The following is a 15477-nucleotide window of genomic DNA, read 5'->3' as shown; positions in this document are numbered from 1 at the left end:
TTCATCTTCATCCTTTTTATAAAATTCTAACTGGTGTGAGGTGATATCTCATGGTGGTTTTAATTTGCATTTCCCTGATGATCAGTGATATTGAACAGTTTTTTATACACCTGTTGGCCATTTGTATGTCTGCTTCTAAGAAATGTCTATTCAGGTCATTTGCCCATTTTCAATTAGCTATTTGGGCTTTTTTCTTATTGAGTAGCTTGAATTCTTTACATGTTTTGGATATTAGGCCCTTACCTGATATATAATTTGCAAATATTTTTCCCAATTTATGGGTTATCTCTTTCACTCTGTTATTTCCTTTGCTGTGCAGAAACATTTTAGTCTGACACATTCTCATTTGTCTATTTTTCCTTTTATTGTCGATGCTTCTGTTGTCAAATTCAAGAAATCATTACCTAGACCAATGTCATGAAGCTTTTCCCCTGTTCTAGTAGTTTTACAGTTTCATGTCTTACACTGAGGCCCTTAATCTATTTTGAGTTTATTTTTCATATCTGCTATAAGTGTCCAATTTCATTCTTCTGCATGTAGATATACAGTTTTCCCAGCACCACTTATTGAAGAGACTGTACTTTCTCCTTTGTTTGGGTATTAGTCTGTTTTCATACTGCTATAAACAGCTGCCCAAGACTGGGTAATTTATAAAGGAAAGAGGTTTAATTGACTTACAGTTCAGCATGGCTGGGGAGGCCTCAGAAAGCTTACAATCATGGTGGAAGGTGAAGGGGAAGCAAAGCACCTTCTTCAAAGGCGGTAGGAAAGAGAATACTGAGTGAAGGGGGAAGAGCCCCTTATAAAACCATCAAATCTCCTGAGAATTCACTCACTCTCATGAGAACAGCATGGGGGAAACCACCCCCATGATTCAATTACCTCCACCTGCTCTCTCCCTTGACACATGGGGATTATGGGGATTACAATTCAAGATGAGATTCGGGTGGGGACACAAAGCCTAATCATATCAGTTTGTTCTTGACACCTTTGTCCAAAATCAGTTGTCTGTAAATGCACAGATTTATTTCTGGACTCTATTCTGGTCCATTGGTCTATGTGTCTCTTTTTATGCCATGCTGTTTTGATCCTATAGCTTTGTAGTATATTTTGGAGTCAGGTAGTGTGATGCCTCCATCTTTGTTTTTTGCTCACAATTACTTTGTCTATTTGTGGTATTTTGTGGTTCCATATAAATTTTAGGATTGTTTTTTCTATTTCTGTGAAAAGTGTCATTGGAATTTTGGTAGGGATCTTAATGTCTCTTTTTAAAAAAATCATTCTTTGTAACTTTTTCCTACTATTATTGGTCTTTAATAGATTTCCATTTCTTCTTGATTCAACTTTGGTAATTAATGTTTATCTAAATACCTCATTTCCATAAGAGTTTTTACTCTAAAGTAGCATACTCATAACTAAACATTGTTATCTCCTCTGTATCTGTTGTGACATATTCTGATTGGATTTGTCAGTTTTATTTATTTTGTTATATTTTCTCCAATGAATCATCTCTTAGAACTATTAGATCTAAAAAAGTTTAATATATTGATTTCCTGTTCTCATCTCTATTTCCTTACTCCTACTTTCCTTAGATTTGTTTTATGCATTTCCTAACTTCTTTGTCTTGAATGTTTATTTCATTTATTTTAATTCTGACTTTAAAAATGAAAGCCTATGTGCCTTTAAATGTGCCTCTGGGTAGAGTTTATATCTGTATCTCTAAATGTGTAAATGCAACTTCCTTATTCTCTTCATTTTCTAAATACCTTGATATTGTGGTTTTCATTTCTTTGTTGACCAGTTAGTTATTCAAGAGGCATAACTTCAATTTCTTGGAGGTCTGGTTTGTTACTAATGTTATTGAAACTTCTGTAAGAGGGTGAAATATTCTTTCTTCATACTAAACAATGTTGTGATCTTTATTAAACACTTGTCAATCACATTAATTCTTTACATCCCTTCTTTGCCAATTTGATCAAAAACTGACAAGAATGTGTTATAGTCATTGATAAGAATTACTTATATATCATTATTTCCAAAAGACAACAGATTTTGTTATGATTTCATTACTTAAGGGAAATCCACTGGCATATCTTCAATTTGAATTGTGTTTTTTATCAATATAAAAAAATTCTCAATGTCCCTTTAAAATGGTTTTTCCTTTGAATTCAACTTTGCGGAGATTAGTATTTTACAGTATTTTTTGTCTTTGTCTTACGAGTTTCTCGTTCATTATATTATTATGATTATTATTATTATTAGCTTTGTCATTCTGTATTCAGGGTGTTTCCTGTAAGCAACAAATATGTATAGTAGTCACTTTTCCTTACCCATATTGGCCCTTTTTATGTTTACTCATCCTCAAAAGAACAGATTTGCTGAGAGGTAGGGTTTACTAACTCAGAGTATATGTGAATATTTTTGCTACAGTCTGCATTTAAAGTGCCCCACTAAACCCAAGACTGCTAGGCTACAGTGAGAACTTTACACCATTTTTAGGTTTTCTAACACTCTGACTAGCTGGAGTGATTACAGACTGCAGTGTCAAGCATACATGGCTATCTGGCACTCCCCAGAACTCATACTCACCTATAATGTTTTATTTTTGGTCAGGCCAATACTTCTTGGATGCAGTGCAACTTGACTGCATCTTGTTCCCATTACTTCTTTTATTTGATTATTATTTTTTAAATTTTTTTATTGATACATATTAGGTGTACTTGTTTTCAGCATACATGTGATCATTTGATAAACTGATATAGTCAAATCAAGGTAATTTGGATATCTTTTACCTTAAATATCTGTTCCCTTTACTTCTTGTCCTGTGATTCTATGGGAGTTGCACTCCCTGATGTAGTTTAGAAGCAGGGGTACTTGGTTCTGAGTAGTGGTACGGAAGGATGAATGGGAGGGTTCCTTTCTCTTTTCTTCACCTTCCAAAAGAAAAATAAACAGTAATTATGCATTAAAGCAAAAGCTATTACTATTTTCTCTAGAACTGACCTTGATTTCTGTGGTGAGGGCATGTTCTGATCATCTCCTATTCACCACATTGGTGACCTAGGGGTGCCTCTTACTCTAGATAGTATGAGATCATGGAAAACACGCATCCTTTTTTTTTGAGACAGAGTCTACACATGAGACTGACAGTAGTTTATTAGTCACATACATTCACAGTCTGGGAAAGGAAAATACCCGGATATGTGTAGGGTCACCTGGGGTTGCACTCAGGCATACAGTGAACAAGCAGGGTCTGTGGGGGGGCAGGCTTTGTAATAACAAAGGGTTGTGGTGACAGGCAGGTTCCTGTAGGCTGGATGTGATTGGCTGGTTCCTGTAGGCTGGATGTGATTGGTTGGTTTGAATAATGTTGAGGGCTAGCAGGGAAGTGAAACCTCTCAGGTTGAGAGCTGGGTGGAGTGCAGCTCGTCTGACTAATAGGGGAACTAGCCAGGTGGGGAGCTCTTCCAGCTGGGTGAGGAGCCTATCTAATGAAAACAGGGAAACACGTGGTTAGACCTTTGGGGCCTGTGAGGCTCAAAGGCATCAAGACAGCAAATGAAATTTTGAGCCTTACAATGTATGGCATTAAGGAGAAGAGAAATAAACTGTATTTCTTTTTCATATTAGCAAATTTGTGTAGTTTATGGTGTTATAGCATGTGTGCATCACCATATATGTTTGTCAATCCACTTTCAAAAGCTTTAAATGTAGTGTAAATTGCTCTAAGAATCTCACAGTAGGTTGAATGCCAGTCTCAAGACCGGAGTAGAAATGTCGTTAGGTATTTTAGAAAGAATTTGGGGTAAGTGATTTCAAAGACTGAAATCCAGACATTTTAAAACTGTTGAGAAGATGTTAAAGAAAGGCATAAAAGTGGTAGTTGCATTAAACACCAAGAGGTGGACTACAGCCGTACATTTGATGTAACAGCAGGAAGATGAGGGTTCTGCTGAGTGATGTTTCACTTGACCTCTCTGTTCCTTCACTCCTTAATATATAAAATAAAGAATGAGTCTAGATGATTCTACAATTCTTTGTCTCTAAAATGACTGTGATAATTTCAGATAAATATAAACACTTTACTTATTGTCTACAAGGCCTAATGCTCCAGAATAATTACCCTACTAATTTATGAATCCCTTTTCTTAAGCAACATGGAATGCACATTTCCTGGTACACAAAAAAATTCTAAAAAATGACTTTCAAATGAACAAATACATCTAGCTAAGTAAGAGATATTTGGGGAAATTCTGAACAATGCTAAATATTTTGAGTCCTTCACTTTTTCAGCAGTTGAACACTATTACTAACTAGCTGGTTATATTATGAAAGTAGTAACTAGGGTGCACTGTGGGCATTACGAATGGCAGTGAGTGAATGACTCATCAGACTCTATGTGGCACACTGTTTCTCATGCTCCTGTTCAGCTATCCTGTGATCTGGAGAAGTTTAGTTAGTCTCATTCTAGACCTCAAGTCTTCACTATGTCTCCTTTGCAAGGATGCTCCTGATTTCAATCAGCTACTGGAAATGTCAGATGAAAAATGGCACAAATGTGAATTACGACAATAAAAGTTTATAAGCTACTAAAATAAAGTTATAGTACCTAAGAGCTGAGTCAACTGACAATGTTAAATGGAACATTTTACAACCAGTCCTGGGATAATGATAAAAAAAAAAAAAAGGCACACAGAACATGAAGAAATATCTGACAGGAGACAGACCAAGATGAAGCTCAGGCTACATGACAGTGTGTGAGCTACCTGGAAAGGGGGCAGGAGGAGGTGATAATCTGAGGTTTGTGGAGTGCCTCCTCTGTGTCCGGCCCTTGACAGCCATTATCTCTTTAACTTCTCATTACAACTCAGTAAGGGAGATTCTGTTATCATCATTTCATAGAAGAGAAACTGAGGCTTAAGTGGTCCAGTTATTTGCCCAACGACTACACTGTTAAGGCAAGATTTAAAAGTCTACCTGACTCCAAAGCCCATGATCTTTCTATATATTTTTATACCCAGTTCTGTCTCTTCACATACATAGATAATCTCCATATAAATAAAGCAAATTTTAGGTATCCTGAAGAATCTTTCTGTCTGACTTGATACAAGTGTTTGTCCCATGCTATCAATTCAGGCGATGCTTCTCTTTACCATGTAAATTAGCTATACAGAGAATGTTAAATCATATCTAAATATGGCAAAAATATGGGACTAGAATGAAGATAAGTGTTAGAAAGCCACGTGCTAAAAATGATATTTAAGAATGAATACAGGAGCATTCTAGAAAGTTTGAATATGTGATATGGGAATCTTTGGTTTGGGGTTTTCTTTTCTTTTTTTTTTTAAGATAATCCCACTCACAAAATGTTTTGTCCATATCCACAGATTTATACTATCTTTCTCTAACTTTTCTAGTACAAATGTCTTTCTCTCCTGTCACCCCAAACTCCCAAATACCACGTCACAGTACTTCTCATTTCTGTTTTCCACAGCTTCCCCAGTGACGAGAATGCTCTGGTGTGGCCAGGGGGATCTAGTGGTATCTCCCCAAAGGCTGGCATTTGCCATAATGACACAATTTCTTTAAAATATTATATTTTACCTTCAAAGATCTTAGGAAATTTATATTCTTCTTCCTCATCTGACTCTCTTATAATATAAAGAGAGTCTTTTCATTACTTATTATGGACCAGAATTCATGCTCCAAGAATTAATGTCATGTTAATTCTGAGGCTTCACATACTCTGTGCAAACTCCTCTTATACTAGCCAGAGAAACACGGTGATATAAAGGTATAATCACATGACATGCAAAGTGCTGATGTGAAATGAAAAGGTCGGAAATACGATTGGGACATTAATTCAAGAGGGGAAAAAACAGCACTGTTTGAATAGGCTTAGAAGGATGGTTTAGTTCTTCCTGAAAATACGTAGGATGTTATTACACCTTATCTTGACCTCCACCTCAACTCTCCCCATTCAAGTACAATCAAATGTTTAGTTCCTGTGTGCACCCACACGCGGGCACACACACACATGCACACACACAAAAGCACACATATACACATCAAAAAGGCTACACAATATCCAATAGGCAGACTTATAATAAGAGAAACATTTAGCAAACTTCATTTACTCATCTAAACACCAGATAAAGGCATCATGTCACTGTAGCAATAAAACCATAAATTTTCATTATAATAGAACCCAAATGAAATGGTGAAGTGAAACTTATGAAATAGGTATGGTAATGCTTATTTATACCTATCATAATACCTATTTTGGTATTATTTTGCCAAATAATCCCCGTTTATCAGGCACTGATCTAAATACTAAAAATATAAGGATAAATAAGACACACACAGCTCCTGCAAATTAATAGCATAATCAGGATTGCCTTTACAACCCAGTTCTTTTGACAAAATAATACCTATTTTGTGAGTTGCACTTCACCATTTTATTTATTTGTCCTATAATTTATTTAGGCTAGCTTTCAGACATAGGTCCCAGAATATAATAGACACAGCTAATTTTCATTGTTGATCCATAGTAATAGTCACTGAGTAGGTAAAAGACAGAAGACAAACAGCTTTAAATGCGAAGTGGCACAATTAATCACAATTGTCATACTTATGCACTTGCTGACTGTGATCAGAATATTTCAGTTAAATCCCATTTAAAAGCATGCATTGTCAAGGGAGAGGCCAAGAACCACTTTCTACTGCAGGAAGCAACCCTACAACCCGTGTGCCAAAGATGGTACTGAAGCCCAGTCCTACTGGGTCACAGACTGATTGCTCTGGTCCCACACCCTCTTCACCTCCCGCTGTAGGAGTTGTTCCTACAAAAACGCAAGAAAATGATGAAACCTTGGCATTTGTGTGTTCAAAGATGATCGTTGCCTGTTCTCATAATGCGTAACATTAAAAAAAATTCAGCCCATTCAGAGAGACAGTTAAATTCTCTCTGTTAAGTTAGATTTTTCCCTTTGAAGCATTCTGTAATGCTATGTAAATACATTTGGTAATAACAGCTCTCCCTTGCTGTTTTTAATGTATTGCCTAAAAATAAGTATCACATATATAATATGTATAATATAATGCATTTTATGGTATACATTAAACAATACCCCAAAATTTACTGAAGAAATAAAAAGTATGTGTGTGGATAGAGACAGAGACAGAGGCAGAGACGGAGACAGAGAGAGAGAGATAGAGTTATAGCACAGATCCAAAGCAAAAGTCAAAACTTAGAAGCAAATTAAAGTAATTACCTTGAATCTTGAATAGTTTCATATATTCCCAGTATGACATCATAAGGAAGTAGAGATCCTTTATTTGGTGGTATTAAATTGAAGAATTTACTTATTAGGTGAAAAGAAAATCTCCATGTTAACCAGAGATTGCAAGTAATTTGACCAATAAGGTCTGTGATATTATCATAAGGGAGCCCTGGATTTATCAAAGTTGTGAAAATAATTTAACATCTATCACCTACATACATTATCTCACTATCCTTACAACTAGCAAATGAAACAGACTATCTGGTCATAAAAATAGTTTTCATTCATTCACTATATATTTGCCAAATAATCCCTACATGCCAGGCACTGTTCTAAATACTAGAAATATAACGAGAAATAAGATACACACATGGCTCCTGCAAGTTAATGGAATAGTCAGGATTACCTTTACGAACCAGTTCTTCTGACACCTATATTGTGTGATGCAAATTAAGAGTGTTTTGTGACCTTCAAAATATTTGGGGTGCTTTGCTTATTTTACTATTAATTACAGAATTAAATAAATTTTGACAATCAAGTTTCATATGAACGTTTTTGCTTTGTGGATATTACTGAAGCGAATAAAGCTCTATGAATTGTGGAATGATAAAATATTCACAGAAACTTACAACTCTGCAGTTGAATAACAATTACATTTGTTCCAAACAGGCAATTGGTTTCCAAACACATTAAACAAAGGCAATTTAGAAAGCTTCTTCTTCTTCCTGGCATCATTAACATTGTTGAACGTCCTGGGATTCTGGAGTGTTTCACAAAGGTAAGTAAGTGTGTGGTAAGATGAAAAATTTCTGAGTCCATGAAATATTGGTCTGGGAACCATCACTGAGCCAGCGGGAACTCTGTACACCATGACCGGACAAATTAGCATATGAGAAAAATTCAACAGATTATTCAGAGCAAGAAATTTCAATTTAGACTTCACTTTTTCCATCGATCCTCATAATAAAATAGTGCTTTACAAATTCTAAAATACGTTCCAACACAAGATTTTTCTCTCCACTATGTAGCATCACTTTAGAATTAGAAATAAGCATATTGATAATAAGAATGAGTGCATCATTACCATTAAAAGCAAATATCATTAAACAAATAGCTAGAAATCTAATGATGCTTGAGATTTGGATCCTATTCAGGTCTTTAAATCAGCAGTGACCATTTCAAGGCCAATAAAAAAACTGTACAAAATCCCTTAGCTTGTTGCCTGAGACCACCTGAGAGTGGCTTAATAGGTACCATCTACCATCCATCCACCCATCCATTGCCAGCCTCTCTCTCTCTCCCTCTTTCTCTCTCTCTCTCTCCCCCCTTGACATATTCTTGGACAACTGTGTACTTTTGAGAAAATTCTCTAACCTCTCTGGGCCTCTGTTTTTACACCTGTAAAATAAAAACCTCTTGTCGGTTTTAGGGGGACGAATATTGATAAAAGAGTAATCACAATGTCTGTCATGAAGCAGAAACTAAACAGATTTTCATTTTCCTTACTTCCTTCCATCCATTTATCTCTTTAGTCATTTAGTCATATATTACCTCATTCATTGTCACTTCACCCTTGCCTAGGTCATTATTTTATTAACCTAACAAATCTCTTTTTGAATATCAGCCATGTGATAGGTGGTGTCATAAACTAGAAAGATACAAAGTCAGTAAGTCAATAAAGGTTTATTTTCACCAATGTTCTGCTCTCATCAGGCTTATGGTCTGGTATAAGAAAGAATCAAACCTCATGCAAGGCAGAACTGATGACAAAATTAAAAGCCTTAATGGCTCCCTGAATTTTTATATTTCTTACACTCCAAAGTGTATAAAATATCAAACTGGTCCTTCACAGTGTATACTTTTCCTGAATGCTGATCTCATTCTTAGATTGAAAATCAAATTAGAGAACCAGAAAGTTTTGCAGAAAGGTCCAACAGGAATGTCCTTAGCATTATAGCAAAACAGATTTCACAATGGAAATGGAAACTGGAGGCATGGCCTCTTTCCCCTCCATCCACTGGCTCCAGACACGTAAGTGGTGCCCACTCAGCAATTTTCAAAAACCTGCACCGTCTCTCAATTTTTACTTTGTATCCTGTAGTAAGGTTTGATCCTTGTCTTTCATGAAGTAATTTAGTTACCCCAGTTGAGTCCAGTTTCACAATTTATATGCTATACAAACTTCAGCAAGCTGTTTAACCTTGCTAAACCTCAGTTACTTCATTTGAAAAATGGAAATGATAAAAATACTAACTGTGTCATAAGGCTTTTGTGAGGATGAGTAAATGCTCCAAAGTGTTAGCAATTATAATTAGAATGGTCTCATACCTAGCCATATGCTGTCTTCTTCCTCCTTTTTATGCTTCTCCTACACTTACATTGAGGTATGAGCAAGATGACCGCAGTCATGGACAGAGTGTAGGTAGAACTAGCACTGGACCCAGAATCCATTAGCCCAGGGATTGACTCATTAATATATCCACCCAACCAACATGCTAAGCATTGTTCCAGGCAATAGAGAAATAGAGTTGAATAGGCAAACTCGTAGTCTACATGGAGCTAACATCTAGGGCCCAAATTAAAATATTAAAGTGTGATTCTTTCTCTCTGATTGTGGAACTAGTGAGTTCCTGTAAAGAAGCGAGAAATAGTGGTGTGGAGTGCAGAGGAGGAGGTAAGAATAAAAACATACAACACACCAGAGATTGGAGGAACCAAAGATGAGAAGGGACTAAGTACAAATGTAAAGTTCATTCAGAGATAAATCTGATTCTTACCAAATCTTCTCCATCACCTATCTACTTTCTCTTCTCCTGCATACTTTTTTAGGGAGGGAATAAAGATAGAGAGAGAGGAACAAACAAAGCAAGAAGGAAAGAAATTAATTTTCTATGTGTTGAGCAGCCTGTGTATCTTGGGTGGCATGCTATACACACACAAACAACTGCCCTTACTCCCCACCATCTTCTTGGCATATAGATCTTATCATTCTACGTTATAAATAAAAAAACTAAAGTGCAAAGCTAGTTAAATAAATTGACCAAGTTCACACAACTAGGATTCAACTCCAAATTTGTCTCTAAAGCCCACGCTTCTATACTCCTATACTATGCTGCCTCCAAGTGCCATAGAAGAGCTGTCTTCTTGGTCTCTGACAATTCCTAACTCGGTTTGGGAGAAAACGATTTCCTTCAGTTAAAGTAACTCTACCCACTACTACCTGTTGACCAGCACCCCACAGGAAAAGAATGAATGTCACATGTCAGAAGTAAGGAGAGTCTGGAACATTTGCCTCCAGAGATTAAGCAGCTAGAACCAATGACATCAACGCCAAGACACATGTTGCCTTGGGAACCTATTGGCCATTGGGATTGGACAGTCCAAGTCAGAAGAATTAAGCAAGACACAGTATGAAACCTGAGAGAGAAAGACCAGTGCCTGCAGTGAGGAGTGCATGATTCTGATTTTTTTTCTATACTGATTGTTTTTGTCAAACACTAATGAACAATAAGCATGCAAATAAATGGGGGAAAGTACCAATGTCCCAGGGACAGCATTATTGAAACATATTACATATAAGTCAAATCATATCTAATCTCAGCAAATATGTAATCACAATCCCATTTTTTATCAAACCCAAAGGTGTATCTGTTCAGAGCCAGGTAATAATAGTGGAAATCTATCAAGAACAAGGCAGTCTCAACTTATTCTTGTCCTCAAGATCTTGAGGACAGTGGATTAATTATGAAATAACCTCCTCACCAAAATACAGGTAGGATGAGGTCTGTTTTAGCACCCTAGACACCTCCACAGCCAAGTTCATATTAGTCTGATACAATCTTATTGTTAAGTCCTAGAGCCAAACCAATCTTGTGAGGGTTACTGGGACATTATCTCAAATCCCCAGCTGCATAAAGCTAGGAATTATCCATAAATATAAGGCCAGACTTACCTGTCACATGTGCCAAATCAAAGAAACTGAAAACAATCCCTCCACAATCAAATTTGAAATACTGCACTGATGACATGTCATACTCGAGGCTTTCCAGTTTAGGGGTGAAGGAAGTAGGTAGAAGAAAGTAAATATGTCTACAGTGCTTTATATAAATATGTATCCTATGCCACATTGGGTGCCAAAATAAAAAGAAATTTCAGGTGTTTTGAGAGGGAGGGACAGAGAGTGCTTTTATAACTAACACCACTGTCCTTCCAGTGTTGTGAAACATAGAAGTTGATATTGTACTTGTTTTGTCAAATATTCCAGTAATCTTTTGTGTCTATGCTGTAGGAATTATTGAAAGTGAAATAAATCAGAGACAAATGACCAGAGCTGTTCAGGCAGTATTCATTCTCTTACAGCTACAGTTATTTTTACTAATGTATTGAAAAGGAAAAGAAGGTAAAATTAACTTTTGAAACCTTCACAGATTAAAAATAGATGACTGACCCCATCTATATTTGAAACTTATGTGTATGTGATAAAATTAAACTTATAGCCGATATTCATTTGTTCATTTGACAAATATTTATTGAACATCTACTGTGTATCAATCACTGGGAATAAAGCAGTGAATAAAGCAATTTGAAGTTCCTAATTTCCTGGAACTTACCCAATAGTGTTTAAGAAAGTAATTTGTCTTTAGAGGCAGTATGCCATAGAGGACCCGGATTCAGAATAATCAAGTTCTGGCTCCAAATCCAAACTCTGCCAACTACTACTGCTATGAACCTCAAGTGAGTTATTTAACCTCTTGGAAACTTCAATTTCTCAATCTGCGAAATGGGATGATTCTATCCCACCCTTGCATGGGACTGGTACTTAGAAGACACTGGAAAGGCAGGTTTTTCTGGAGGTCGGGGATGGAGAGTGCACATTCTAGAAATACATTCATGGATTCTTCTTTGACAATGGTGCTTTACACATAATCTCAGCACTGAATTTATAAATCCCCAGTAAACCTCTTACGCAGCCTGACCGCCATGAAATCTGTCAAGTCAATATGCTTTCAGCCTTCTCACCATCTCTCTGGCAGCATTGAAGACAGCACAGCAAGTTGTAAAAAAGTGCCACCTAAAGGTCCTTATGAGACACTTTACTAAGTCACAAAACTCCTTTTGTACTTTTAAAAAGACTGTTTTGGTGAGCAGCGCTCTTAAATAATCGTCACTGTTGTGCCAGTATCTATGAGCCCATCATAAAAGGTAGACAAGCACAGGAGGGAAGCAAGTGATTTATCAATTCATCTACATCTGGTCCTAAGAAAAGCTTTCTTTCTTTCTTTTTTAGATATTGTAATCTAAATCATTTTAATGCCCAGAACATCCGTGGAAGTAATCTTGAAGAAACACTTCTCCTCCACGAAAAGTCTCTGAAATTTTATGGCAGTATACAGGAATTTTCTTCAAGTATTGATCTTTGGGAGACAGCCCTATGAAACTGTATTTGAGTCTACCTGTCTTATGAGAACAGTATTCATTGTTTTCTTCTTCAGTTGAGCATTTTATGTGTTTTAGTGTAAGAGCCATATATATGGAGGTGATTTTATAAATATCATCTGTATACTTTATTTACAAAAACTAATTATGACCTTTCTAGTAAACTGTCATGCTTTTGCATTAACAAGCTATAGCATTAAAATTAATAAAATAATTTCAAAGCCTAGGTGATTACTCTATGACCAAAAAAATGGCAGTTTTCTATATACCAATACCTTACCACTTTCTACAATGGTTCAGCCATTGAAAGCATATGACCTTTTTTTGGAGTTTTAATGAGTCATTAGAAGCAAAATGGCAGTATTTTAATATACTCTCTTTCAATATACTTATTGAGCCCCTATTACATGCCAAGCATTGTGACCATATACTATATATAGCTGAGTAAATAATAAACATATACATGATTTTCTATATTTGCTCTTAATATTATGCTATCAAGATACGACTTCATTAAGGAAATTTTCTCTGAATTTAAAAGCAGTATTACTAAAATAGATGTCCTTAACAAAGAGAATGTCCACATACTAAAAAAGTTGAAAAATAAATGTAAGTTATGGAATAGTTGGAATTAAAGGAAAGAAGGAAACTCAGGAAGATAAAATGAGGGCTGAGAGGAGGGTAAGTGACCAAACCAAATAGAGATGCTTAAAGGAATTATACGAATAACATCTTTTGGTCTCCACTGCCAATTCAGATGCATTCAGAAAATTATCTTCTAAGAGTTTCTTCTTTTATAAGCAAAAATATGTGGAAACTCATCTTTTAAGAAATCAAGTAAAATTAATGTCTGTTTCTTAGTAGCAGTATTTGTCAAAATCTGGTTGAGGACAATTTGCTACAGGTGAATCTTTCTGGCCCCTACACAGACTGCCTTAACCCAAATCTTTTTTCAGATTGGGGTCCAGGAATTGGTGGTTTTAATAAGCACACCCAAATCATTCTCATGTTCCCTAAAGTTTAAAAGCCATTGCTTTCCAGGACAATTCGTGCTGGATAGGACAGGTGAGTGTATCAGGTGACCGCAAATTATTCTGCAATTATGCACCTCGCTTGTGTATACATAAAATATTTTAGGTCTGTAGAATAAAAGACTTATTCAACTTGATTAGGTACGCTATGCATTTTTAATTGCAAAAGAGCTGTAAAGCACCAGGTGTTTCTGTTACTCAAACTATTTTTTGTTTGAGGACAACTGAAAAGACTTGCTGGTACAGGCATAAATTCTTTTCCTGCAACTTTTTCAAATCCTTTCTGTTTAGCAATTGTTTCCTAGCAAAACAGTGAGGCAGACCCCTGATATTCCTTAGAAGCTTTCCTTGCTGCAAAAGGTTAAATGCCAAGTTTGCAATTTGGGTTTAATGAACACCCAAAAGAGCCAGAAGTCTTTAAATACTTCACCTCAGTACAAATGGGAAGCTCTAGTCTCTCTTACTGTTAGAAAAGGGGCCTGCTTTATTTTGTTCTCCCCCTCCCCACAAATTTGCCTTCATCTCCTTAATTTCTACATCATAATAGAAAAAGACGCTCATTATGCTTTCACTTGTCCTTAGAGCTGAAAGATCTACAGAATTATAAAGTTGACCCAAAGCAAACACCGAAAGAGCTTAGAATCCTCACGTTGGCGTTGACACTCGTGATTAGCTAAATTGCAGTAACTACACAGGCTTCCATTCGGAACAGGATGCATTCACACAGCAGTTTCTTCTCTACTGCCTAGCAACATTATCATTGAGCACCTGGAATAGTTTAGGCATTAAGTGTAATTGGTTTTGCTTTACATAAATCTGTAGCTTTGTAAATAAGCGGAGCATTTCAGCTTCTATATAACACCAATTAACTTAAAGGGATGCGTTGTTTGCAGAAGCCTGCTGGGTTTCATACTGTATTTCTCCAGTAATATGCTCAGTGGCGGGCGAAGTTCTGTGTCCCTGCAGTGTTCCATTTACTCCAGCCACTTGGTGCCAAGGGTCTGTACCCAGCCACTCATTTGCTCCATTTTTCACGTGCGGCAAAAGGTTGGAAAAGTGAAGACTTCCCTAAGAAGCACCTTCTGTGCTCTATTTCTGTCCATGATCAAGGCCTGAAATGCAAGGTATTTGAAAATGTTTTCTGTGACCCGCAGAGCACAGGTCTGACCCCATCTGATTCTGTTCACAACTGACAGTAACATCTCTTTTCTCTTCCTTTTTCTCTTGTAACACTTCAATCCACTGTAGCCAAAAGTCACTACATTGACCCTGTATACAAAATTAAGAAAACCATACTCTTATTACATAAATGTATAAGTGAAAATGGTTTTCATCAGAGTGATTTCATCATTTCTTTAATAGCACAAAATAACACGCAGAGATCTGCTCCTGAAAGTAGGTAAATGTTCCCAAGCTCCGTGGGTATTTCTCCTTATTTCCTCTTTATTCAGTTTAATCCCTTATCTCTCATACATATCCCCTTCAGGCAATCTTGATTTATAGCATTCATTCCACCCTAACCAACCTTTAATTCTCTTGGTTTCTGAAAGTGTTTTATCAACTATCTGAGAAACAATATCACCAAATAACAGCTCATAATTCCAAAAAGTTTTCTATTATAATATTGCACGATTTACAAATTGAAGGAGAGAAAATAATCCCTTCTGAAAACTGTCAGGATCCCTTGTTTTATGAAAACAAAGCTTCCACACCGGTACTCTGAGCCA

The 15477-nt window shown here is 36.3% G+C and overlaps 1 protein-coding gene across 1 annotated transcript in view; it reads left to right on the top strand.

Moving 5' to 3' along the window:
• The window catches only part of SLC15A5 (solute carrier family 15 member 5), a 93476-nt gene extending 80283 nt beyond the window's left edge, over positions 1 to 13193 (top strand). Inside the window, exons 8-9 of the mRNA XM_031650314.1 lie at positions 7953 to 8061; positions 12571 to 13193. Coding sequence (XP_031506174.1) covers positions 7953 to 8061; positions 12571 to 12718 — 257 coding nt within the window. The 3' untranslated portion in view covers positions 12719 to 13193. The remainder of the gene's footprint in view (positions 1 to 7952; positions 8062 to 12570) is intronic.
• The last annotated feature ends 2284 nt before the right edge of the window (positions 13194 to 15477 follow it).

The sequence above is a fragment of the Papio anubis genome, chromosome 9 (assembly GCF_008728515.1).
Source record: "Papio anubis isolate 15944 chromosome 9, Panubis1.0, whole genome shotgun sequence".
Lineage (NCBI taxonomy): Eukaryota > Metazoa > Chordata > Mammalia > Primates > Cercopithecidae > Papio > Papio anubis.
The sequence above is the reverse complement of the archived record's forward strand: the minus strand, read 5'-3'. Positions and strand labels throughout refer to the sequence as shown.